The sequence below is a fragment of the Oenanthe melanoleuca genome, chromosome 6, assembly GCF_029582105.1.
Source record: "Oenanthe melanoleuca isolate GR-GAL-2019-014 chromosome 6, OMel1.0, whole genome shotgun sequence".
NCBI lineage: Eukaryota > Metazoa > Chordata > Aves > Passeriformes > Muscicapidae > Oenanthe > Oenanthe melanoleuca.
Window position 1 is genome coordinate 21,806,435 of NC_079340.1, and position 24,071 is coordinate 21,830,505.

Consider the following 24,071-nt stretch of genomic DNA (forward strand, 5'->3'; position numbering starts at 1 on the left):
AGCCAGCTCCCCCTCCACTGTGTGCATCTCTTTTTATTGCTTTTTCCACTTGCCTTCAGATCTAATTGCTAGTTTTTCCTTTGGGCTTTATCTGAAGCTGCACCAGCCTTACCTCCTGCTGTCTCCCTGCAGCAGAGTCTGACTGCAGAGAGAGCCCTTCGCTTGCCTGTCAGTCAGCTGAATCTGTCCTTCAGATTGGCTTGGCCCCTGCTTCCCCCAGGGCTGCCCACCCTTCCTGGTTCTTGGAGTGAGATATCCAGCAAGCCTTTGGAAAGCATTCAGCTCAGTTTTGTCTGTTCTCCTCTGCCCTGGACCCTCAGCCTCCAGAATTGACTACTTCCTGTTTTTCTAGGGCCCATACATGGAGGCTTCTGCCCCCAAGCCTCAGGCAGTCCCTACTGCATCATGTTCCCTGCTTCCTCTTCCCTTTCTTTGCCTCAGGGATGCCAGCTCACACAGGTCTACTGCTGGCTTCAGTTTCTGCTTGCTGGCTTTGTGGGCATTGATTCTTCCCTGCTCTGCTTTCTCTGCAGAGCCAGTGCTGGAAGGCAGGGAGCTTAACCCTCACTCACTGTGTCACTGTGGCCACCTGCACCCAAACCCAGCCATGAAGATGTCCTCCCCAAATGACTGCACAGCCTTTGCCAAGGTGTGGGGCTTGCTCTCAGCAGCTCCCCCCTCAGTGCAGCTCCAGGGCAGTGCTCCAATCCCTGGAGCCATGGCTCTAAGAAGGGCTGGGGTCCATCCATCATCCTCCTCCCAAGCAGCCCTGGGAGGTGGGTGAGGCCAGCATCAGGCAAGGCCAGCAGCCTGGAGAGGGGGCAGGGGCAGCTCATTACAAAACACCCACAGTGGCTCCACCAGCTCTCCTTTTAGGCTGCACTCCCTCTGCTCACGTGTGTGGGGGCTGCCAAAGTGAAACTCACAGTGCCCCACGGCCACAGAACAAGGCCCCCACAAAGGAAGGTCTCATCAATAACCAGCCAGTCTCTAGGGAACCATTGCATCAGTTTCTCTTCCTCTTTGCCAGACCTTTTTCCACCACAGGGACTTTCCACAGCCAAGGCCTTCTCTGGAGGAGACTGCTACATCTTTACAGTGGTTTCACAAACAATAATCTCTCCAATGGCAGCTCTGAAACTGCCTGGCAGCAGGATTTTGCTGGGCCAGCCAGGTGCTCTCTCTTGCTAGTTTTCCTAAAAAACAGATAATTTTCAGCTCTTGAGAAAAAAATTCTCCCTTCCTCAACTCTGTGTTGGGCCCAGCCACGCCATGCACAGCCTGGCTGGCCCCTCCCTGTGGCACACATGCTCCAGCCTGCCTGTGCAGCCTCCATGGCTTCATAGTGGTAAGCTGAGTACCACAGAGGGAATGGGCCATCTGGGCAAGCTCTCCTAGCCCAGCTGCACCACTTGTGAGCCATGCTGGGCAGCACCAGAGAGATGAGCCTGGCCACTTTTCACTAGAGGCAGACACAAGATTGCCCTCCTCCTGACAGTGTGTACCCTCACAACATCCACCACCACCTCAGCAGTGCTTTAGGAACCTTTATTTTTAAAAGGAGTCTGTCTTCCACACTTAAGACCACTCTCAAGAGGATTAACACAGGTGAATCTCCCACAGCCCAACAAGGCAACAGACAGCTCCTTTACACCACAGCCCAAAATGCAGGGGCAAAGCCACAGCCAGGGTCTCCCTCCTGGTGGAGTGGGCCAGGCACCTGAGAGGCTGGAACCTGGATCTCCCTGCACAAACTGCTCTCAAGTTACAGTGATTTTGCAAACAGAGGCACAATATGAGCCAGAAAACCCTGACAAAGCCCCTTTGTATGCAAAGGGCAAAGGTAGAGGAGATGGGAACAGAGGGTCTGGGTGTCCTGCAGCACAATCTAAGCTCCCACAAAAGAAAGGGAAAGGCAGGGCCAGCCCCAAGCTCACACAGGCTGCTGCAAGCTTCTCAGCTCAGAAGAGAGTTTGGATACTGTCTGGGACAGAGAGATAAGGGAATTAGGCTGCTCTTTTCAGCTAAGTAGCTGCAATCAGTCACAGCTACAGGACTGATCCCAGAGGAATTGTGGCGAGACAACGTGTGGAGTGCTGCAACTGCTGTGTGTGCTGGGACCCCCAGTGCCATGGAGCTGTACCACACTGGCATTTGGCATCTGACTGGGCCCAAAACAGCAGGACTCAGTGGTCCAGCTGCAAGAAACATGCCCTGTTTCTCATAGGCAGAGCTTGAAGGTACCATCCAACTCACTGAGCAGAGAAAGGGGGTGGAAGACTCTGTATCCCTGCCTACCACTCCACCACCAGTACTAGAGGATTAGGGGTATAGAAGTGGAGTTAAAAAGGAGTCCAACAAACTGAAAACAAAGTGCTTTGGGCAGGGAGCAATTCTGTAGTCCTGTAGTGCAGCCAGCATTTTCATCTGCAAATGCACCTGGCATTTGCTCCTCCACTGGCACACACACAATTGCACTTGCTAGGAATACCCAGAAAGCCTGCCCTGGCTCAGAGGAGATCCCCCAACCCCAGCCACCCAACAGGCTCTTTCAGATGCTGCTGCAGGGATGCTTCAGAAAGGAGCAGGCTTCTGCACTGCCAACACAGGTAGGATTTCCCTTCCCTGTGCACCCAGGGCTTGGCATGATGTTGTCCTTCCTCCCTTCACACACTGTCATCCTGTAGCAGTGCTGAGGGTGAGGAAGTCCTTGCCATGGATGGCTGAGGAACATCATCAGCTACTGCTTTTGAGGGGATTTTGTGCTCTCGGGGTGGGGTGGGAGGGGGGAAAGTGGTGCTCTGCAGGGCATCTGAGTACATCTCGTCCTGGACACTGGGACGCTGCACAACCCTTTGCAGCAGTGGCTTAAGCAAGCCCACAGTCAGCTGGTTCCCCTCGCTGGAGAAAGGCACTGGGTCCTCCTGGGAATGAGGGAGGTGCTGCAGGACTGTGGTGAGGATGTCTGAGGCAGTGAGCTCAGCAGGGCACAGCGGCCACAGCCTGTCCAGGTAAGGGTCCAGCTCCCGGTGCTGGGCAAACTCAGCCAGCAGTGTGATGAATATCTCCTTGTTAAGCAAGGGGCTGAGTTTGGAGAACTTCTCTGCCACCTCCACGACCCGCTGCCACTGCTTGAGACGGATGAGAAGGTGCAGGGCTTGCAGCACGGCCTTAGGCCTCTTGCTGCAGAGCAGCAGTTCCAGCTCCATCTCATCATCAGCCTCGCCGTGTTTGTTCTTTCGGGCCAGCACTCCCAGGGCTCTCTTGTACAGTGGCACCCGGCCCTCTGGGCCCTCCTTGCTGCTGTATGACCAAGAGCTGCTAACATACTGCTGGGTTAGCTCCACAAAGCTGGGCAACCACTTGGGTTTGAACCTCAGGAAGGAGGCGCAAATGAGCTCAAAGAGCGGGACCATCCCGTTCTGACCCACCTCCTCCAGCTGCGGCTGACACAGGACCTTCTTCCATACCTCTGGGGTGGCCCTGGCTACCAAGAGGCCATCCCCATTTTGCTGCAGCTGCAGGCAGCTCCTTATGGCCTTCCAGGCAGCCTTGGGGAAGGAGGCAAAGACAGAGTTCAGATAGGCCAAGTTGTCCTTGTCCATGTCAGATTGCAGAATGCGGCTGACCTCCTGCTCCACCAGCTCCTTGCAGTAGCTTTCCACCTCACTCTCTGGGGCACACACCACACAAGCCTTGAGGAGCTCCAGGCTCATGTAGCTCTGCAGCTCCAGGCTCACTGTGCTCAACAGCTTGGCATAAGTGTCTTGCAGGCCTTGGGCTGGCTTCTGCTTCTGGTGGAGGCTGTGCTGCAGGATGGCAGCGAGGACCACAGGAGCCTGGAATGTACCACCTTTCTTCAACTTCTCCACCGTAAGCTTGGAGCTGCTGAGGCTCCTCCTCTGGTAATATCTGCAGGCCTCCTCAAACACCATCTCCACCAGGCATGGCTCAGGCCTACTGCTGTCCTCAGGTTTGGAAAAGCTAAAGCTGTAAATGCCAGTCTGACTGAGGAGCTGGATACTGTCCTCCTCTCCCTGTGACTCCAGGAAATGCACTTCTTTCATGCTCAGGACTTCCTTTTCTATAAGCCTTCCACTGTTCTGGTCGACAAGGTACAGTACTCCAGCCAGCACACAGGCCAGGATGCTGCCAAAGGTCTTCAGCTGGACAGGACTTCCTTGGGCCAGGGGGCCGCTCTCCAGGTCAAAGATATGCCTCTGTGTCCCATCTGACTCCACCATACTCACAGAACCCGTTGTGCTCACCAGCAGCAGACCCCCACTGTTGGACATAGCGGAAGTGTGAATGTCCAGAGGTGCAAAACCTGAGAGAAGGCCCACAGAACCCAGCAGGAGCTTCCTGAAGTCTGACTCGCTGCTGGAGCGCAGCACCTTGCTGTGGATGAAGCCTGCAGAGGGGGCTGTGATGATGAACTCCGCCTTCTCTGGATGCCAGATGAGGAGGAATTTGGAAGTGGTGGCAAAGCCAGCAGCAGCAGGAACTAGGAAGACGTGTTGGGGAGAGGCCAGGACCCGGTACTCGGGGCTGTTGTGCAGGACTATCCTCACCGCGCCTGGCCGCACGCCCTGCTCCCCCACCTCCAGAGCGCGGGCACAGACGCAGAACCTGAAGGCACACTTGCTCATGTCCGAGTGGGCACCCAGCGGCGGCCTCTCCTCACACCACACCAGGCTGGCTCCCTGGCTGCACACCGACACCACTCGTGCCCGGGCTCCCTGGCACAGCTCCAGCGTCTGCAGCAGCTGCCAGCCCACGGCAACCACGAAGTGCCAGACCTCGGTCCGGCCATGCTCCCACACCACGGCCAGCACCCAGGAGCCCGGTGCCGCAGGGCTCTGCAGGAAGAGCAGTCCCACTGGGGCCGGCTGGGGCGGCTGCCAGCTCCGCTCCAGGTCGGCTCCAGCGATGCCGTGGCGCTGGAAGGCCACCACCCGGCTCTTCTGCAGGAGCAGGAGATGCTGCCCGTCGGGGCTGGACTGGACGCGGCTGAGCTCTTCTCCGCGGCACAACAACTCCCGCAGCCAGCGGCCTCGGCTGAAGTCACTCAAGTCGGAGACCTGCCGCAGCTTCATCCTGTCAGCGACAGCGTGCACCAGGGCGAGCCGGGGCACAGAGCCACAGCCGCCACTCCTCCCTTCCCGGAGCCCCGCCGCACCCTGCTCCCGCGGCTCTCGAGGAGACCCCCACGGACCCCCCCGGGCACCTTCCCCCCGCGGAGAGCCGGTTCCGCGGCGGCAGCTCCCAGGGTCCGGCCACACCCGGAGCTCCCCGCACTCCGCGCTGCCCCGGGTCGCCCTCCCGCCGGGACCCACCTGCCGCGGCGGCACTGCCGGCCGGGCCCGGGCCGGGCCGGTGCGAGCTCCGCTCAGCGCTGCGCAGTCACGGGGCCGCGGGTTTCCGGGCGGAGCCGCTCCGCGCCGCCGCGGCCCGGCCCGCTCCTACTTCCACCGCCGATGCGGGGCGGGCGATGGGGCCGCGTCCCGCAGACGGCGGGGCCATCTGTTACCGGGGAGTGCGTATGTCTGTCAGTCCCCGCGGGGCGAGGGGCGCTGCGGCCGGCCCGGGGAGGAGCCTGCCCCGCCCGCCCCGGGAGCCGGCGGGCGCAGGCGCGGCGCCTGCGCGGTGTGCGGGGAGCGGCTGCCCGCAGGTGAGTGCGGGAGCGGCGGGGGGGACACGGGACCCCGCCCGCGGGGCCGGGCGCGCCCCGCTGCCCCTCCGGCACCGGGCGCTCCGCCGCACCGCGGGCTCCGCGGGGTGGGTGCGCTCCCCGCCGCGAGGGGCCTGGCCGGGCACCGGCACCCCGTGCCAGGGCCGCTGGCTGCCCGCCCCGGTTAGCTGCGGGAGCGGCCGCACGCAGCCCGTGCAGCGGGAGGTGCCGCTCGTCTCCCGCCGGTAACGCTGCCGTGCCCCGGGGCCGGCCCTGAGGAGGCCTCGGGGCCTGCCGCAGCCCAGCCCTCCGGCTGCTCCTGGGCCGCGCCGTGCCCCGGCTGCCGGCCGCTTTGGGGTCAAAGAACTCCTCGGAAAAGAACAGTTCGCTGGTCATTCCAGTTGTCTGGTTTACCTCACCCTTCTCCGAGCACTTGTTTGGGCAAAGCAAAGGGGAACAGCAAGCAGTGGTAAAGCGGTGGGAGCTTGCGGCGTTCATTATGCTGATGGCAGAGGCACTTGCTGCATGAGCAAGCCGCGGCCTCGGTCAAACCCTGTTGCGTATGTCGCTGTAACAAAGTTTGCTCTTCAGCAGAGACTGTAATCTGAATGTATGATGTGAGCCATTTAGGGTGAGCAGGTGGGTGGAATATGCAAAGCAATGAGATAATTTGAATTATTGCGATACGTGGTGATTGCAGTTCACCAGCTGTTTGAACTCTAGTAGGAAGTGTGACAGAAATGCAGAAGAGGAATTTTGAGGGGAGGAAGGGATAGCAGTTTGGCTTTCCAGTAATAATGGTTTGATCCACTGTGTCATTTATGGCACTTTTACTGTGTGTAAAGAGATACCGTGGGCAGGGTATATACAGTGTAAAAATCTTAAAACAGTTATTGGCTCTCATGCACAATAGGAACAGTGAGGCTTTAATGAGCTGCTGGGTTAAGCATTCATCTGCTCCCTCCCCCTGCTAACACACCAGGCAGCCATGCACACATCCCTTAGGAGGCGAAGGGTCAGCCTCTGCTGCTCAGAGTTGCTGAGTTGTTATATTCTGGCTCCCTATTTTTGATAGTTTTTTGGTTTTAATTTTTTTTTTTTTTAAACTTACACCATATCATGTTTGCATTCTAACTCCTGAGTACTTGTGCTGCTGATGGTCTGTATCTCAAAAATGTTACCTACTCTGCAGGTCCACCTTTCTTATCTTGGCATGACTTTACTGTGAGCCTCTTAGAACATAGCAGCTACCTCAGAAGTCAGAGCTGGGGTCATGCAGCTGCACTGTATTCAGCATGGGTCTTGCATCCACACCACCAGCTGAAACCATGGGAAAAGGGCAGGGGAAGGTTGCAGGGAGAGTGTTTTTCTTCAGAAGGAAGGCATTTGAAAAAGTCTGCGAGTGACATGAACTTTTAGGTGGGAGTGTAAAGGCAGTGCAGAATATTTCACGATGAACTATGTGGGATGGGTTCTAAAGGGTTCAAAAAGTGAAAACCCAAAGTCATTTCCTGACATGAGAGAGCTGCTCATGGTAGCCAGGAATACAGAGAGGAAGTGAGGTGAAATGAAGCAATTATCTCGTACGAAAACAGTGTGAATAGATGGTGGTGGAAGCATGCAGTGCTTCTCTGGATGGACTTGACAGGAAGAAGTGTAGCTAGGCTGGTGGTGTGAAGTGGATGGAATGGGTGTTATTTTAGCTGGAGAGACAGAAATTAAATGCAATTATGGATGAAGTGTTAAAATTATAGCTCAAATGTTACTTTTTTATATCATTGCTAAAGCAGGTGCAATGGAGGGTAGCATGTGGCTGTATTTGCATTAGGAAGCTGCTTTTCCCATTTTTCAAGGGGGGAAAATAGGTCTGAAGTGGTGTAACTTTAGATTGTACTGTGTAGAAATACATATACTGCTCTAAGTGGGACAGAAGGAATTTCTAGTAAATATATATATATACTGCAGGTGTACTGGGGCTTGTTGCTTCATACTGCAGAAAAAGGAGTAGGAGCTCTGTGGTTTTTTGTCATCAGCACGCCCTCAGAATGTGTTTCTCATTACATACTGCCTGAAGGCACCTGGAAATTCTGCAGCATGGATCCAAAGCTTGTATGCTGTGTTACTCTTTCCCTTTTTGGTGGGTTGAGCACCTTACAGTTGAGGAGGAAAGCGCAGTTTGAGCAGTTTTTATTCCAATGGACAATATACAAATGAAATTGTAAACAAAGGTTGGAATATGAAAACAGTGTGGATGTGCTTGCACAAGCTGTAACTGCCAATGCAAGAGTTTGTGGAGAATAAGCTGCAAAAGGCTTATGGCAGAAACTTGGCCATGCTGGTTGCTGAAGCCTTGACAAAATCTAGCCCTGTGTGTTCTTGCTCTCTTTGTTTACAGTAGTGGGCTGCTGATGGGTAGTTTTTAACGGAGGAGCTGGAACTGGGTCCAGGCACTGCCTGTGCACTGGGATTCATGAATTCTTGTGCTGGGTGCAGGTTGTCTGTTGCTTCCAGCGATGGGTGAGCCCTGTGTTGTAACTGCCTGTTGCTCAGGTTGCTGCAGATTCATCACATGGATTAAGTGCAAGTTTTTCCTGGTACTTCACTGGAGAATTTAATGAGTGCTTCACTTATAACACATTGCTTTAGATACTGTGTGTTGACTTTTAGACAGGGGTTTATCCCTTCCCCTTGCATGATGGCAGCAGTTTTTGAACAACTTTCCTGTAATCATCAGTGATGTACCTGCAGAGCACCTTGAAAGGCAAAGCATGATCACACTGAGTCCCAGGTGCATACACTCAGGGTGAGAGAAGGCAATTGCTGCCTTTGAAGTGTTTGAACAGGTGAATCCAATCTTAGTGGCTCTGGCAAGTCAAGGGACATTGGATTCTAAAAGCAGAAGTATCCCAGTTCTTATTCAGAGTCTTTGTAAAATAGATTGAGGTTCAGGGCTTTGACAGTAACAAACAAATACAGATCACATAGTTTGCATAGCGTTTTCCAGGTAGTGAATAAATGATTTTCCAAGTAAGTCATATGTGAAAATACAATTTTGCATCATCTGTATTCTTTTTGTCTAGCCAAGAAGTGTTACAGTATATTTTGTGAGGGGTCCACACTGAATAAAATACACTTGTTCATGTTTGGTTGCACATGGAGATATGTGCGTTTATAATCCTGAAAACTTCCAGGTTTGTTAGCCAAGGCAGTTGAATGCAAAGTGCTGTGCTTGATGGGCTGCATGCAAGATTACACAAGTTACAAGTTTTGTATCTGGATATCATTATGGTGTAGATGTGCATTAGTGTTATCCTCTTGACAGTATTTTTGCTATTAAAAGACAGTCTATGGAATACTAATAAGTCTGTACAGCACCTGAGTGGCAATATGTAGCATTGTCTAGCAGTTTGCAGTGTGCACAAGTCTGAGTAAATCTCAGACTCAAAATACCAGGTTCATTTTCCCTGTGGCTACTCTAACAAAAAGCTAACAGAGCTGTGTTCACTGGAATGTCATATGTTTGGTTGGAATCTCTGTTATTAGTTCTGGAATGAAACAGAAAGGTGGTGAATGGTTGGATGTGCTCATCTGTTCCTGGCTGGATCAGCTGATCCTGGGGTTGATGAGAGATAAAGCAAGACTGCCTGAACTTGTGTCTGCCATGGCTTTTATCTTCCTGCCTTTGAGCCACCAAGACTCGTGCTCTGTCAAGTTTTCTTTTAGTTCCAGATGAAGGACCTTCTGTTGCACAGCAAAGTATTTGTTGTTCTAAAAATCCCCATGCGTGTGCTTCTCTTGGCCCCGAGGGGCAGTTCTCCTGTGCAGCCAGTGAATACAGCAGGATTCACTTAGCAGCATGTGTTAATGGGAATGACCTATTGACAGAATAAATTATCCATTTGAACCTAAAATGTGGAAAATGCACTGATGCTTTTTAAATTTGATGTTTAGAGGAAAATTGGTAATTATCATCAGTGTTGTTGTTTTCATAAGCTGTCACGGCATCATGATGATTTGACACCTCTACAACTTATTTATAAATGTTTTGTGCATTTAACTGTTGTTTTCTGCAGCTGCCTGGAAGGTCTCCATTAGCAAAATGCAGTTTTCTGTTTGTCTTTATGACATCTAGAAAATGTAATTGCATGAAGTGAAAAGAAAAAACCATTTGTATGACCTGATCATCATAGGTCATGAAACAAACACAGCCTAATAAAGCATTGGTATGAAAGGCAAGGTTTATGTTTGTCTCCTTGCTCCTCCATATGCTCATTTGTAGAAGAGCAGATTATAAACAAGAACATTATTTAATCCTTGCCTCTAGCAGTTGTCTTTGTATACGCTCTGTGCAGCTTTGGTTGAGAGAATGTGAATCCTAAGACCCATTTTGACAGAGACTAGAATTTTCACATGATCATGCGATCCTTGGGGTGCCCTCAAGACCCTTTGTGTCTTGAGGTATTTTGATTTTTTCTGTCCTTCTGGGAATGTTAGAGGGTTAAAATGAATGTTAGAGAAAGAGGGTTAAAATGCAGCTCTGAAAATCCAGGGACTAAGCAGAGTTTATTGATCCCCTCCCATTCACGTACAGGTTTGATGTGAGAACACTGACCTAGAAGCACTGAGAGTTAGTTTATTAGTTTTGACATTGAGATTCATTAGCTGTAATTCAATTAGAAGTACACTGATGGATGTGTTTGTATGCTGGAGCTTAGGTTCAGAAACTTACAGTTCTAGTGGGAAAATTGTTTTGTGCAATCTTACCAAGATTTGTATTCCTAGGCTAAAAGTGACATCACTCTTCATTTGGTTTTTAATAGATTTCTCAGTGTTTCCAGTTATGTTTCTAATTAGAATAATGTCTTATTTCCCTCGACAGTTTAAAAATAATGCAAAGTCTATAAAAGAGAAGCTATCAAGATGATTGGATAATGCTTTCTTTTTTGTTAGTTGGAAACCTTCTTCCATCTTAGTTGGATATATAGATCTACTAGGCTATGGGAATAATTTTGGTCTTTACAGAAGGTCATGGTGCAGGAGTTGCTAAGCTTTCTTCTGCCAGGGTGTCACAGGGCTCTTTCCATTCTCACCCCAGCCCATAACCAGCCAGCTGGTTCCCTTTCTTGTGGGAAGACACCACCTCTCTGCCTATGTAAATGTTAGCTTTTCAGGTGTGAGATCTGCTGCTCTCTGTCCTACCCTTTCCCATCCTGGCAAAACTCCTTCCCTTTGTATCTGAGACAGCAAAGGTGCAAAATCTTTTGCAGCAGCATTGTTTTTTCAGGCCTAAAAATTTTCCTTCCACGTAGAACCCAAGATTTACAGCTGAAGGGATGGATGCTTGAATAATTGACTCTAGAAGTGCAAGAGCCCTAGTTGAGAACATAGTTGTAAGTCAGCTAAAAATTTTCTGCAGTGGAAATAATGTAAAGAAGATCTGGAACTGGTATTCAGTAGTTGATGGAATTTGGTCTTTGAGGGAAAGGGAGATCTAAACCTGCTGTGCTTGTGGGAGGGGGTTCAGGCAGTCTGGGATTTGGGCTGCATCCAAAGCTATCTCCATGTCTGCCAGCTCTGTGGTCCTAGATTTGAATGGTGAGCCCACCTCTCTGTGCATAGTTTATCATGGTTGAGTGCAACTACCACAAGAGCCTGCCCATGTTTTTCTGGAGCATGGCTTAAGTCAAGCCTCTGTGTGTGGTATGTTGTTGTAATGCTATGTGTGTAATTACCTTTGGAGATATGGGAGAAAGGTTAGGAGCTCAGGGATATGAGAAGGGATGGCATTCCCTTTCTGCTAAGTACTTCTGAAATGCTGCAGTGATGGAGGAGGTTAGAACAGTGCTGAAGTTGTGATGCTTGCCAGGAAAATCTGTGATTGCAGATAAATGTGTATTTGCAAGGTCAGTGTAGTGCTGCACTTGGTAGCATCACATATGAAGTTGAGAATATGTGGCAAGTTGTGTGTTCTGACTCAGCCCCTGGAGTGGGTTGTTCCTCACAGAAGGCTCAGGAACACATTACTTTGTGTAATGGCTCATTTTGTAATAAGGACACCTTTTTTTTAATAGTATAATCAGTAAGACACCAATTAATGACAGTAAAACTTCTTTGTGTTTTTAGAAAACCCTTTGCTCTCAAATGAAATTAATGTGATAAAAAAACAATCTCTGTAAAGCATGTCCTCTGTCTTCCATCCTTCTCCCAAAACTGAATGACATGGGATGTTTTTGAGGCTGGGGTTCTTCTCTGGCTTGATTTGCAGAGCAGATGAGGATGGTAAAGTGCACAGGTAGGTGTGAACAAGGGTGGCAGGAGGACTCTATGGAGTCTTTCCTAGTGTTGGGTGCCACCTCAGATTACAGAAGTGCTTTGATAGACAACAAGTTAAACAGATAAGAGAAGACTTCCAAATAGTTTCAGGAGCTTCTTGTCACCAAATGCCTTTGAGGCTTGGCCAGCATCAAAAAAGGCTGTGTACCTATTTGATACCAAGTATCACAGTTCCTCCAGTGAGATTAAAAAATACATACTTTTCTATATCTAAACTGCATTGGTCTGGATAATGAATCAGTTTCTAATAGAGAAGAATTAAGAAAATTTATCCATAAGGTGCTTATTCTGTTTCTGCCTGTGTGTGGACTTTTGCTTGTCTTTGAAATGAGGTGTAGAACTAGATGGGTCCTTTGATCTGATTTCTGGTATAGTTATAAATGCCCCTACTTACAGCTTATGAGAGATTGTTAGTATTTCAGTGCAGTGAAAAAGTCTTTCATGGTTGAGGCAGGCCAGATATGCCCTGAAGAAAAGTTCAAGTTTTCTGAGCTTTTTTGTCTGTTCTTACCTTCAGGGTATACAGCATGGCCCAGACAGAGAAGAAAGGTGGGCTGCTCCGGAAATCTTCAGCCTCCAAGAAGCCATTGAAGGAAAAAGTGGTGTTGATGTATGATGAAATTTTCACGGTAAGGAGTTGAGCATCTCTGTTTTCTAAAGTTGTATTAAATTTTCTTGGTTTAGTTTATGCTGAGGTTTTTTTTCAGTGGATTTCTTTACTCAAGGTAAGGCCTACTCAGTGTAGGCACATGCTCCAGGCTCTCCTACTATCATGCAGAACTCTGTATTCTGCTCTCTTCCTTGTCCTGTTGCTTACCAGAACTGTACCATCTATGGGAAGTCATGGCTTTCCCAGTATTTCTCAAATAACAATTCAGAAAATAAACAGAGGCGGCCCAATTGAGAGCTGCTTCTGTTGGCACTTTTTTTTTTGGGGAATCTCTGAAGCCAGAATTCTGCACTTTGAGACCTCTTGGTCATCCAGCAGGTGGTGCTGATTCTGAGGTAACCATGATAAAGACTTCCTTTAAATTCTGTTTGAATGATTTCTTTGCCCTCATGCCTGTTCCTTTTCCTTTTCAGACAGAGGACCCCAGTAAATGCAACCCTAGGTTTTGGGAGGAGCTGTTTCTCATGAAGGTAACAGAATGTGAACATCCTGTTGCTGTTCTGCCTACAAAGTGGCAGACTCTGAGTGCAAGATTACTTCTGTTTCTAAGGTGTGGGTGATTGTATAATGTGCATGAACTGCTTCTTAACCTGACAGGTCAACCTGGAGTATCTGGAAGGCAAGCTGGAGGCTCTGGATGGGGAAGAATTAATGAAGATAAAAGATAACATCAACTGCTTGTTTCAGCACTGCATCCAGGCCCTGGGTGAGGAGCACCCAATCAGAGTGGTGAATGCATTACAGGTACCATGCTGTCTTTCAGCTTCTGATGAGGCCATATATTTATTTCTGATATCAAACATCTTGTGCTTGTTTCTTTGCTATTGAGAAGAAGTGATGTCTACAGAGCAGTTGCTGCTTGTTGTCTGTGGAGGTTCCAAACATTCAGTGTCTCTTTACTGTTGGCAGAGCAATAGATGGTTTCAGAATTCAACAGGATCTGATAATGGAGGATGAAGTGTATGGCAATGAGGAAACAAAGGGACTTGTTCACATTGCAGGCTGTCAGTTAGGGGTCTCAAAAGTACTTAGGCTGTGTAGCTTTGTGCTTTACTTTCACCTCTTCTGCATCATTTCAGCTGCCTTTTTCAATTTCCATATGGGTCAAAAAATAGAGCTCTGGAGAAGTTAGAGTGAAATTTACACAGGAAATTGCCTCAGCTGGACACTTCTTAATTGGAAGCTGTGAAGAATTATCACTCAGAATTCGTAGCTGTTTTTGTGCAGGTTATTCCTTACCAAAGCTCTGCTGTTCCATAGCTTGTGTGGGAATCTCTACAGTCCCTCCTCAGTGTTGATATTTGATGTTACTAGCTCACAAGCTAATTCTCACCGTTTGGTGAATACATTTGCTTTAGGAGTATGCAGGATGCATTTGTGCTTTAGGAGTACAGGATATGAAATTCAGATTTGAAGAAGTCATCTGTAGGAAACCAGTTTGCTGGGAAGAGTTGATTTAAAATAGAATATTTACATCTCTGATGGACAATCTTGCATTGTTTTATTGTTATTTTTAGAACTAGTTGGAAAGGGTGCTACTGAAATTGTATTTATAGCTACATAGACAGCTTAGACCAGCCCTGAATTTTTAGACTTGTATCCAGACTCTTGGAAGAACTTAGGGCAGGTCACAAGAATCCTGCTGTGTGCATGTAAATAGGAGCCAGGTAACACATCCTGAGCTCAAATTGGAAGAGTGTTCCCTTAATCAGACTATATTAGTGTGGAAAGTGATCCTGAAGCCAAAACTTAATTCAGCAATCCTTTTTTTGAGAATCAGCGTGGTAACCTAAGGTTTGTTTAGCCCAGTATCTGTTTCTGGCAGTAATCAAAAAAAAAAGGATGTCTACCTTACCTTTTTGCTTTTGTGTGGTTCTAGAGGTCTGCTGATTCCATCAGGTCTGTTTTGTCTCCAGCCTTACATCTAAAACTAATTACCTCTCACTGGTGAATTCAAGCTGGAATCTAAAACTTCAGTGGTTATTCTTGCTTATTCCCCTCTTCACAGGCCTGAGAGGTGCCTGATGATGAAAGTCAACCCAGACATTAACCTCTCTTAGGACAAATGAGTAATTTGCTGCCCAGATTTTCCGGAGAGTCTGCTAGAAACATAGTGTGCTGATACCCGTGTATCTTCAAGAACTTGGAATGAAGCAGTGATTAAGCTGCCTAATAGACTTGAAGGCTCTTTTTTTTTCTGTGAGGAGGTTGGTTCTTGTTGTTGACAAAGACACAGTTTATTGGTCCAAATTAATATAGCTATATGTGGTAACCAAACAGAAATTTGTGCTCAAACAAGAAAAATATGAACAGATTTATGCTTCTCCAATCTTTATGGATTTTCAGCATGCAAGATCCTTTTTAGAAATGACAGAGCTGGAGGAGAAGTCAGACAAAATGTATGGCTTCCAGGCTGGCAGTATTAGTTTCAGTATATGCCAGTGCTAGGAGAGGATGATGCAGTGGGTTTTGCTATTGAGTTGGAGGTGTTGCCTTACATCTCACCTTCTGTTTTTTCCCTTTGCAGACTTTGTGTGCATTAATTCGGGGTGTCCATCAGAAGAACAAATCCACTTCTGGGTTTGACATCATCAACATGCTTGTGGGTTTTGACAAGGCAGAGCTATGTATGAAGGTGAGGCCTTGGCAGTGTAGAAAAGCAGTTTGCACAGCAGCTGTGTTGCAAAGGCAGTGAGTTGTAGATGGGTGTGTCTACCAGGTAGCTGCTTTTGGGGGAAATATTTGAGCCACTTACTAAAAGTAGCTGTCCTGAAGTTCTGTACCTGCCAGTAGCACAGACATTTGGGGTCCCTGAGTTAGTTAGTAATGTAACACATCATGTTCTTTTCCTTTAGTACCACACTGGGTAGTCACTGTTGTTGAGAAACCTTAATGCCAGAAAAGACTGTCACAAGTGATTGCCACCTAGTATTGAACCTCACATCTTGTTCTTTATATGAGTGTCACACTCTGTGTTCTCACACTCCATCAGCAAATGTACTGTTTTAAACTTACTTGATGCTCTTCACTATGAAGATGTCCAGTTTGGGAAATGACAAAGTAACCAGTGCTAAAGTTGAATTCTTGTGTCGTTCATCTCTCTTCAAGAGTAGCAGTTTTTCATCTCCATCTGTAGTACATTTGGGGAAAACACTAAGTTGTAATTTACCTATCAGATTTTTAATCATAACATATATGTAGTGGTAATTGGAGGTGTGCTGCTACATCTAGAGAAAACTCATGGAAGATGATCATGATGTTACACCAGTAGTCATTAAAATGTAGTTAACACAAAACAGTGTTGAGAAGCAATAGCATGAATATGACCTGTGTAGCAGTAGTAATGGCTCAATTATTGATTCTGGAATAACATGGCTTTATATTGGTACTTTGCTGCTTGAATCTTCCAGAAAGCTTTTTATAAAAAACATTTCAAGTAATTTAAAATAGTACTTTTAAATAATGTGACCATTGTCCTTTAGAACCTGATGGAGAGCTTGGACTCCCTCCTCTGTGCAGAAGGTTCTGAGAGCCTCAAGAGCTTGTGTCTGAAGCTACTTCTGTGCTTGGTGACAGTAAGTAATTAACAGCTGTATAATAACTTTAGGGCTTATATGAGCCACATCTGAGGGATGGAACTGTTTCAAAACTTGAGCAGAGTGCTGCAGTGTGAAGCTTAAGAAGGGGAAAGAAATTGCAAATGGAAACAAGGGTCAGTCCTGAATATGCATGATGGCTCTAACCAGGATGCCAGTGCAGACTAGTAGATGCTCTCCATCCTGTAAGATAGGTACCAGCTGGGGATAAAGGGGAGAGGCAGGAGGAAGTATTAATTGGATTCACAGATGTGGGGTTTTTTAAGGTAAAAGATATTTGAGAAGTTTCAGTTAAATGGAAAGAAAAGGAGAAGGGCTGAGGAAAGACAGAAAGTGTGGAGTAGACCAGAGTGGTAAGGATGTGCAGAATGAGGAAGTTATGATAAATGGCCACTCATCAGCTTTTGGAGATGGTCAGCTGTGAACTATTTTGACTGTGATAAGAGATAACGGAGAGTGGTGGGGCTCTTCATTGCCCTCTTCATGATGGGAAGGTTCTCAGTGGAGCATGTGTGCTGTTTTTCATTCTCTGCCTCCTGTGTAGAGCCTGCAACAGCTGATGGCTGTTGTCATTCATGCAGCTGTGTGAAATACCAACGTGTGGAGGAGCAGGGAGCTCTTCATCTGTGGGTGGTGCCTCTTGGCAGAGAGAGGGCTGGGAGGCAGATTTTTTACTTTATGTCTAGCTCTATTGCTAGTCACACCTTGACTTGCTAAGTGTGAGATTCTGGAAAAATGTATCCATCTGGGAGCAGAGCTCTCCTGTTCTCATTGTGTGCCAGAGGCAGCTACAGCGTTGGTGGAGGTTTTGGGTGAGATTTAAAACTTCTGTTTGTACTCAGGTGACAGATAACATTAGCCAGAACACCATCCTGGAGTATGTGATGATTAACAGCATATTTGAAGCTATTCTACAGGTAAGGGTTCTTCCTTCTACTGTGAGGACTTCTGCTAATGTGTTTACTTTTCAGCTTTTTCAGTGCACTGTAGTTCACTGGCATTGCTGTTGCTTCCATTCATCGATCAGTCATACATATATTTTGTAATGTTCTCTCCCATCTACTCTAGTCTGCTGTTTTTAGTCACTACTGACTATTTAAAATATTTTCACTTGAGACATGTCTGCATAGTTAGAGTCTGAACAGATTTCTGGGCTAATTTCACACAGAATTCCCGTATTGGAGAATCTGTTTTTCAAAAGGTAGTGTGGATATATAAAGTTTTTTTTCTGCTCTTGGATAAATTATACTTTTTTCAGTGGAACTGAGCCTGGGAGAAACCCAGAACACTTGCATAGGTAATGCAGATAGTTCACTGAGATACTGTACAATGCTGTTGTGAAATATACTTGCCCTTTGAAAGCCTATGTACATGCTTTCTATGATTAATAAACTTCTCTATGTGCAGAACATTCTTAAGGCACTGACACTCCCTTCACCTAAATATCCTCTTTCATATAGGACATAATTTGCTCTTACACATGCATTTCATGGCTGTGCTCTCTGAGTCACTGCAAGCTTCCTGAAGCAGGCCTGAACAGAGCAGTGTGATTGTTTTTCCAGATCCTGTCCAGCCCTCTTAGTCGCAGGGAACATGGGTATGATGCTGTCGTCCTCCTGGCCTTGCTGGTCAACTACAGAAAGTATGAGGTAGGTGTTCTGGGTGACAGAAGCATCACTTCACTCTACTTGAGTAATTCAGATTATGAAGGCAGCACACAGTACAGTTTTTAGCAGTGCACACTGTAGCATCAGGGTGTCAGCATGGAGCAGGAGAAGCTTTGCAAGGCAGCCCTGTTATGCTCCCTGTGTCTGTCTCTGATGTTTGTGTATAATCAAATGTGTATGGTATTCCTACAGCTCGTTCTGTGCCAGCATGAAAAAGACTGCCTAGGGAATTTGCATTTCCTGTGTGGAAATTGTCTGAGGAAGGTCCTTTTGGAAGAGTTACTGTTGTGGCAAACCTCATGTTTGCCTCTGTGAGTGTGGTTATACATAATCTCCAAAGTAAAACAAGCTGTCAGTCACCCTGGGCTTCAGACTGAATTTGTGTTTCAGAACTTGACTAGCTGACTGAAAGCACAGATCCCCAGAAGAGATGGTGAAGCTGTGACCAAAGAATGAACTGAAACATCACAGATAGTAGTTCCAAGAGAAGTCTTTCTCTCTCTCTTTGATGGATTCCTCTTTGAGGAGTTTTATTCATCATCCTTTTAATGTTTATGGTATATTCCCATTTTTTTCCTGTTATTCATCAGATTGAAAAAAACCCACATTTCGAATGTCAGAACAACACCTAATTGTGGCTTTTCTTTGTATGAGACATGATGCTTTAATGATCAGGAGTTTTTTTCTTCATAAATAGGAATATCTTAATATACTTCATTAGGCAGCAAATAGAAAAGTTCTGGAATAACCTGCCCTTCAACAGAATTACTAGGAGGGAGCATGTTTCAAAACCAACCTGGTTTTTTAATAGGTCTTGTTCTGAATTATGAATAGACCTAGAGAATATGCAAGGACAGGAACTACACTTGGTGTCAAAGTAATGCCTGTCAAATTCTCATTCCTGTCAATGATGTCAGAATAATGAATTGCAGATTCTGTTCAGCATTCTGTGCTGTGATAGCATGGAACAGGAGCATGGAGTTTGATTTCAGTATATGGCTATGAGGGAAAACTGTTGGGAATTATCTATAAGTAGGGTTACTTATAAGGGCAGACTGGGAAGGCCAGAGGTCTCATGGCAATATTCAGACAAATGGTGGAGAGCTGTGTGTTCCCATCCCTGAGGCATGGATCCCTTGGGCTGTAGTTTATGTCCTTAGTAAGATGGAATGCTGTGAGTGTACAAGACTTGTCCTTGGTCTTTGCAGTGGCTTTCTGGGGAGTATTGAGCTGGGGTCGAGTGCTTTGGAGAACACTGAGATATCTTGAAACTGGGCACTCCTGAGGAAGTTGTGCTGATGTTTAAGAAGTGCAATGTGTACAATCCAGCTGAAGCAGACGTGTAGCAAGGGGAACTTCAGCTCAGGCAGCTCCTCTGGCAAGGCTGAAAGCTGCTCCCAGAAGGGTTTTATGTGACAGCTGCCCAGCACTGCCCTTTGTAGCAGTGCTGCAAGCCAAGCCTGTAGTAATGCAGCCAAAATCTTTGTCCTTGAGTAGCTGCTTTCGTTTGCTGTTCTTTGGCCCTTAGGGTCAATATGGTGGTTCTCTGGTTGTCAGTGAATTGTAGCAAACTTTCATGCTTCTGGTGCAGTTCTCTTTTTAGTTAACTGTGGTGCAGCTGAAAGGTTCTCTTTTGGTTTGAACTCCATTGATTAAGTTGTATTTCCAGCTGTATAAGAAAATCTAATAAGGTTCAAAATTCATTAGCTGACTATGATTTTGTGTCTGTTTTTAGTGTAAATACCAGTGTGTTTTACATCAGGATGTTCTTTTGTATTTTTGGGATGTGAATTTTGTAATCTCTCAAATTCCTTGGAGAGTATCTCTCCTTGTTGTTATTACTCATGTTGATGAGATCTTGGCTTGCTTATTGACTTCTTTTCTAGGGATTTACATGTCTTTACTTGGAACCTTTAGAAGGATGCCCCTGATTGAAATCCTAATAATTTTCAGAAGTTGTTCCAGCTATATATTCAAGCCTTCAGCTATATATTTTCTTTCTTAATACTAGTCCTGGTTTCAGAGAAAATACTTTTGCATTGATACTGTGAGAAAAAGTATTTATTGCATCATTTTCCCAGTGTTAAGAGTTGGATAGCAAGTTAAAACATAAAATCAGGTAGTGACTTTTGAATACGTACCCATTGATACCGTCTAGGCAGAAGTTTATTTGTTTCATGTTCAAACTGAATTGCATTGTGTCTTGGAAGAAAGCTGGAAGAAATTAGTTAAAATGTGGGGTTTTCCCTTTGTGTGCTTGTCTGGCAGCACATGGTGTTTCCAACAACCCTTTGTGTCCAGTTTTGTGCATTTACCTCTCCTTGGTATGGACAACTACAGGTGCTGAAGAGACACAGCTTTGGAGAATCAGAAAGTTTGTGTTTTTCTTTCTTTTTTCTTCCCCCAAAGATCTTGCATAACTCAAATTATTTTATTTTTAAAATCTCTTTAACAAAAAAGGTAATTATTCAAACTCCAATTCCCTGCAAAGTGACCTGCTTGCAGATAAAACTTTTTTTCCTGTGTCTTGATTCAAAATCAACTTTTTTAGTTTTGCACTGGCACATATAAACCAAGAAAAATGTGCATTGCTAATCTGAAATGCTTCCTAAATTATTAGTATTTGTCTTTATAGATGGAGCCTGTGTGCTTTCTTCAGCTAGATTCCAGGCATTTATATTCTCCAGAGACTTTCAACTCTTAGTGGTCTCAACAAAGTGTTGCTGTCGAACTCAGCAGCAGATGAGTCTAGAATGTTGTCCTGCCTTCCTGGGTGCTGCTTTAAGCAATCTTTGCAAGATATTGCAGAAGGGAGATAGCAGAGCACCTAATGCTCCATCCTGCTTCACTGCCTGTTCCTGCTGCAAACCTGCGTGTGTATCACAGATAACAGGCTTGCAGGATGGTTGCTCCACTTTCCAGACTGGCAGATGAACTGGTGGAGGGACAGAAACTCCCTCTCTTCTCAATAAAATCAGGAGACTGCCTGGCTGAACCAATAAGGGGAACATGTCCCTGGCCTAGAGTTCTTAGCATGTGCTATGACTCCTGCTTATTTCTGTGTATTCTGTTTTATGGGACAGGGCAGAGATTATTCCCAGGTGGTTGGGTAAACTTGGAAACATAATGGTGTTTTCTTTTCCCTGAAGGCTGAACTTAAAACCATTTTTCTTTCTCCTTTTCCCCCCCACCCTGAGCAGTCAGTGAATCCCTACATTGTGAAGCTGTCCATTGTGGATGATGAGGCCACGCTCAATGTGAGTACTTGATTTCTCTGTGCTGCTGGAGATGCTCTCACATGGAGTGTAGGGTAATGAGTGCAAGCATGGTGTGTGGTAGAAATCAGGTCTCTGAACAGTGCTGTTCTAAGGAACACCAGTCCAGTGGCTCTTCAGCCCTAGCTGTGTTCTTGCAATAGGTCAGGCAGCTCGTGATTTGGACAGCTTGATCACCAGTTAAATGGTGGGGGTGGTTCAAAAGCTAGGTAGCAGGAACATGCTGAAGTTGATCTATTATGCATTCATGAACTATCTGTATACCACTTGCTGTCATGTGCCAAAGAGGCAGAGGATGATTTATGCCAAAAGGAATCTAATTTCCAGTGCTGTGTCACTTGATTTTACCAGCCCACAAGTCAATTCTTGTAACTCAGTGGAAGCTCGTATCTGAATCAAGAGTCCTGCAATATATTTTGGGTTGTAGCCATAGTCTGAGATTTTATCCAGGCCTGAATAAAAATTGTCAGCAGACTGAGTTATGTGAGTTCTGGACTTAGAAGCTGCTCTTTAAACATGAAGTAAAAAGTAAGCTCCATGCTAAATAAAGGGTGAGAACTGTTACTATTTCTGTAATGGTGGAGGCTGTTTGCAAGAAGTCAAAAGTTATTAGTGTCTATGACTCTTTGTTTTGAATTTTTGGATGTCCTTCCTCTGACACCAACTTCTTTCTAAATTTCTTAATGCTTTACTGAGGCTTCTTGAGTGAGAGCTCTATCTGGAGGTCTGAGGAGAGTAAACATTCTCTGTTGAACTTAGCAATGAGATAAATAACTTTAAATGTTGTTGTCTGGGTTTTTGTATCATAGTGTTATCATATCACAGCACATCTTAGTATTTCAAACAGCTTCTAGGGAAATTCTGCATAGCATGCTAGGTTATCTTGAGAGCGGCAGCATTGCAATGTGTGTTCAGTGTGTGATTTTCTCCCTTGAGATTTTAATGTCAAGATTTTTTTTAAACATTTTATTTTCAGGGAATGGGACTTGTAATTGCCCAGGCTTTATCAGAATATAACAGGTAAGCCCAAACTGTGTCTTGTTTTTCAGTACATGATAGTTACTGAACATTTTCACAAACTTTTTTTTTTTTTTTTTTTTTTTTTTTTTTTTTTTTTTTTGTGTTAAAGCACTTGTTTATTGCTTGACAGCCTTGATGCACCTGGAGAGGCAGGGAATACTCATGTGCTTTGAAGTTCTTTGAATCAGTTGGGCTCATATGCTTCAGGAGAGATCTTGCTACAGGGGAAGATATCCATTGTATGTTTTTACATACAATGTATGTTTTTACTGTCATGGATTTTACCTCTGTATGAACTTCACGTAAAATCTTAGTCACAAGTGAAAAGGTAATAATTTGCTGACAGCTTCCCTGTTGAGAAATTGATCTAGCTGAAACACTATCTAAAACAAACAAATGTATCCAGGGCTGTCCACATGCCAGGTCAGAGATGATTAGAGATGTAAACTCTTCCAAATGGTGGAAAGCAGTAACTGCTGCTGAAGAAGGAGCCAGAAAGGGTAGCATATTCTTAGCTTCTGCTTTGTAAGTAGCAGCATAAAACATGTGAGCTTTCCTAAGAGGAAAGTGAGTTAGAAAAGTTTGGAAACTTACAGCAATTTCACCTGAGAAACTCAAGAATTTTTTTGTGCAGTAGGATTCTAAGAGTATCCAGAAAAATGTTTTATTTCCTTTGAAAGTCTGCTGTGATAGTTTTGCAGGTGACTTGCAAGGTCAGCAAATCATGTAGATGTATTTAACAGAGGAAGTTATTAGGGTAAAGCAGAAAAAAACTTCACCCACTCAACTTCCTTCATTCTGACAAAAGCTGTCTCAGATCATGGCCTGTTTTCCTTAGCTCCTTCCTTCCCCTTTCCCAAGAATTTAGAGCTGGTTTCTTTGCATGTTACATTGTGATCAGATTCGTGTGAGACAGACACAGGAAAATAAATGGCCATGTGAGCTTTGCTACTCCCTTTGAGTGCCAGATGAAGCAGTGTAGCTTAAATCTGAGGTACCCAACTTGTTTGTTGGCTTCACTTGCTGTAGTTCCACTCTCTTCACTTACTCCAGGAAGGTGGAATCAGGCCATGAACCATAAAAGTCCATGTGGTTTCTGCTGGCCATAGGGTGACCAACTCTGCTTTTTTCTGTAGTGGATGATGAAATGAAACTACTCTGTGGTTACTGACTCTGTGTGCTCCTGTGGTTTATTACTGTTTGTCCAGTGCAGGACAAAATTTCCTAAAGTCACTTGATCCCTTTCTTTCAGAGTTAGCCCAAACTGCTTGTGTCCTCTGTAACAAAGCATTGTTCAAGTTTCACATCTTTCAGCAGCCCCACTTCAACTCTACACAATTTACAAATATTTTAATACCCTTTGTCTCTTCTTTTATGAGTTCTTGAAAAAGGCTGTTGAATGTTGTTTCCTCTATCCTGTATTCTTGTCAAATAAGACTAATGCATAGGGATTTAGGTGAAGTAACCCTGGTTCTATTTCTAACCCTAAAACTTCGTCCTTATTCCTTTTTGTTCAGGCAATACAAAGATAAAGAAGAGGAACATCAGACTGGTTTCTTCTCAGCCCTAACTAACATGGTAAGTAAGGCAGCAGTATTTTTCTATTCTTAGAAAGGGGCAAGTTCAGCAGGAGTGTTTCTAAAAAGTCTGAGTTTGGAATGTGAGTTCTAGAGGTAGAGGAGGATTGAACAAATCAAAATTAAACACAACTAAAATGTTTGTATTCTGAGGAGTGTGTTGTATGGCTGGGAAAGCTCTTTCAAAGGATGAGATCTCTACTCTTGTGTTGTTCATTGCTGAAATTCTTTTCCTGCATCTTCTTCACTCTAGTTGACTTTG

The 24,071-nt window shown here is 45.8% G+C and overlaps 2 protein-coding genes across 3 annotated transcripts in view; one reads left to right on the forward strand and one right to left on the reverse strand.

The window, feature by feature from the left end:
* Positions 1 to 1,534: 1,534 nt before the first annotated feature.
* On the reverse strand, positions 1,535 to 5,425 carry HPS6 (HPS6 biogenesis of lysosomal organelles complex 2 subunit 3). Its single transcript, XM_056494439.1, has 2 exons — positions 5,337 to 5,425; positions 1,535 to 5,097 (listed from the first exon to the last, which is right to left on the reverse strand). Exon 2 carries the CDS (start codon positions 5,094 to 5,096, stop codon positions 2,667 to 2,669), a length of 2,430 nt encoding a protein of 809 aa, XP_056350414.1. The 5' UTR covers position 5,097; positions 5,337 to 5,425; the 3' UTR covers positions 1,535 to 2,666.
* A 52-nt stretch (positions 5,426 to 5,477) lies between these two features.
* ARMH3 (armadillo like helical domain containing 3) overlaps positions 5,478 to 24,071 on the forward strand; it is a 121,853-nt gene continuing 103,259 nt past the window's right edge. The window contains exons 1-11 of one of the 2 annotated variants that reach the window (XM_056494440.1): positions 5,478 to 5,671; positions 12,522 to 12,633; positions 13,088 to 13,144; positions 13,272 to 13,418; positions 15,202 to 15,309; positions 16,157 to 16,249; positions 17,113 to 17,187; positions 17,833 to 17,919; positions 21,138 to 21,194; positions 22,189 to 22,232; positions 23,750 to 23,810. In XM_056494440.1, the coding sequence (XP_056350415.1) occupies positions 5,478 to 5,671; positions 12,522 to 12,633; positions 13,088 to 13,144; positions 13,272 to 13,418; positions 15,202 to 15,309; positions 16,157 to 16,249; positions 17,113 to 17,187; positions 17,833 to 17,919; positions 21,138 to 21,194; positions 22,189 to 22,232; positions 23,750 to 23,810 (1,035 nt within the window). Of the gene's footprint in view, positions 5,672 to 5,705; positions 6,311 to 12,521; positions 12,634 to 13,087; positions 13,145 to 13,271; positions 13,419 to 15,201; positions 15,310 to 16,156; positions 16,250 to 17,112; positions 17,188 to 17,832; positions 17,920 to 21,137; positions 21,195 to 22,188; positions 22,233 to 23,749; positions 23,811 to 24,071 lie in introns of those variants that run through there. The other variant, XM_056494441.1, reaches the window with a different exon arrangement.

What these genes read in the sequence shown, in the direction of transcription:
- HPS6 (XM_056494439.1), bottom strand. Translation starts at nt 5,096, where the DNA reads ATGAAGCTGCGGCAGGTCTCCGACTTGAGTGACTTCAGCCGAGGCCGC.